The sequence below is a fragment of the Trichoplax adhaerens genome, genomic scaffold, assembly GCF_000150275.1.
Source record: "Trichoplax adhaerens TRIADscaffold_2 genomic scaffold, whole genome shotgun sequence".
NCBI lineage: Eukaryota > Metazoa > Placozoa > Uniplacotomia > Trichoplacea > Trichoplacidae > Trichoplax > Trichoplax adhaerens.
In genome coordinates, this window is record NW_002060944.1 from 3,140,726 (window position 1) to 3,142,691 (window position 1,966).

Consider the following 1,966-nt stretch of genomic DNA (forward strand, 5'->3'; position numbering starts at 1 on the left):
TAAATATTATACAATATATGACATTTCTATTTATTGATAATAGTATTCTGATATTATACATAACAAAATGTTGATAACAATTTTACCTTGTCTTTACTGTATATGAGCATATCTATACTTACGGATGAAATCGACCGTGTACAGAGATTATATCCGTGAATATCTTACTTATGTATTCGAATAGTCCAAATAGATTGCTTACTGCTACATATTACCAATATACACAATCTAATGATTATACTTAATACAGCTGGTTATGATGATAATTTCAGACAAGGAAGTACATGCAGATTACAAGTTGATATATAACAGTCCTAAATGAAATAATTACTAGAAATATATAGTTATAATTCATCACTAGAATGCTTAGTAGTCGGTAAACTACCCACAAATATATCAGAATTATCCAGTATCTCTTCTACAGATAGTTTTTGATCTTGATTCTTATCTGCTTTATTGATCAGGTGTCTTGCTTCATTGCGTAACTGATTGAGAAATTGTACTGGAACATAGTATAACCTAACTTCTTCTAAATCCAACATCCCATCATTATTTTTGTCATATGAATCAAATTTTTGCTTTTCTTCCTTTAACCAATCGTGGGTATGCTCAATTTCTTGTATGTTGTCGTGATTACTTCCCAAATATTCCTTGAATTCTAACAGATTGTCTTTATTCCTATCAGACTTGTGCAAAGCTTCCTGATGTAAAAACTCTGCCATTCTTGGATCACTTTCAGGATGCAACCAGATCTTAAATTCATGAAGGCTTAATTTCAAGTCACCATCAGTGTCTGCATGGTTATATTTTTCTTTATCATATTTCATTTCTTTAAGGTCAACATTTTGCGATACAACTAAAATACCAGCAGTCTCAGAATTATCACTTATCCCATACTTTGCCGACCTTATTTCATCCCATGAAACCTTGTTGTCCTTGTTTTTGTCATATAACTGAAAAGAAGCTTCCGCACCTCTTGCTATTACTTTATCTTGACGCGTTCTTATCCAGTTTGTCAGCTCTAATATATCAATCAAATTATCATTGTTACTATCAATCTCGGGTATAAGCACTTTTAGACGTTCCTTAGAGTTTTCAGAGGTCAATTTATCAAAGTTTTGTGCTTCTTCAACACCTAGGAACACCTGATGGTCAAATTCTTTGCTATGTAACTCATCTTTATAATGATCAGTTAATACATGAAAATGATGATCTTGGCATTGAATAAGGCAAAGATGCAATCCGACCATAAGAACTGAAAGAACTGCTGAGTAATAGTTTTCTTTAAGCATTATCTTTCAGCAATGGTTCCAATTTTGTGTAGATATAGCGAAAGGAGCTGTAATAAAAAATATTTAGGTTTTAGAGTGACATTTCTGACTTAATCCTAGACGCATTAAACGAACTTATTGGATTTGGACATTAATTTATTACAATGATAAATTTTCGAGGAAGGCTTCAGTAAGTTACGATTTACGTTTATTAGTATGATTCAATCATTTAAGGCTATTTACTCGTATATTTGTTAAATAACGGTAATATTCCTACTCAAAGTCTTAGTCAAAATAACTTCTGTAATATAGGGGAGGGGGTAACAGAGTATAATGTCTAATTATTGTGGATAAATTGAAACAATACTATATAGTATTTATTGAGCAGGTTTAGTAACATGAGATAAAATCAGTTTAAATAGACAAAACTACTTATACGGTATCAGACAGTCACTGAGTGAGCATATCAAAGAACAATGTGCGTTTCCGTATCAGGTTCCAATTACAATTTAATTTACTAATCATTGATTATGTTAACTGTATCTTACATTCTCAATTGCAATGCAATTCACGTCGCCTTTTACTGTAGGTGAAGATAACTTTGCAAGAAAATAATTGGCAGTCCACAATATTATTGATTGTATTTGATATTAGTCCACAGGAACAAATTTCATCACGACTCATAAATTAAAGCT

At 31.4% G+C, this 1,966-nt stretch overlaps 1 protein-coding gene across 1 annotated transcript; it reads right to left on the reverse strand.

The window, feature by feature from the left end:
• Positions 1 to 344: 344 nt before the first annotated feature.
• Positions 345 to 1,250, reverse strand: TRIADDRAFT_20674 (uncharacterized protein; the record flags this gene model as incomplete). Its single annotated transcript, XM_002109849.1, has 1 exon — positions 345 to 1,250. The coding sequence occupies one exon, from the start codon at positions 1,248 to 1,250 to the stop codon at positions 345 to 347; it is 906 nt and encodes a 301-aa protein (XP_002109885.1).
• Positions 1,251 to 1,966: the final 716 nt, after the last annotated feature.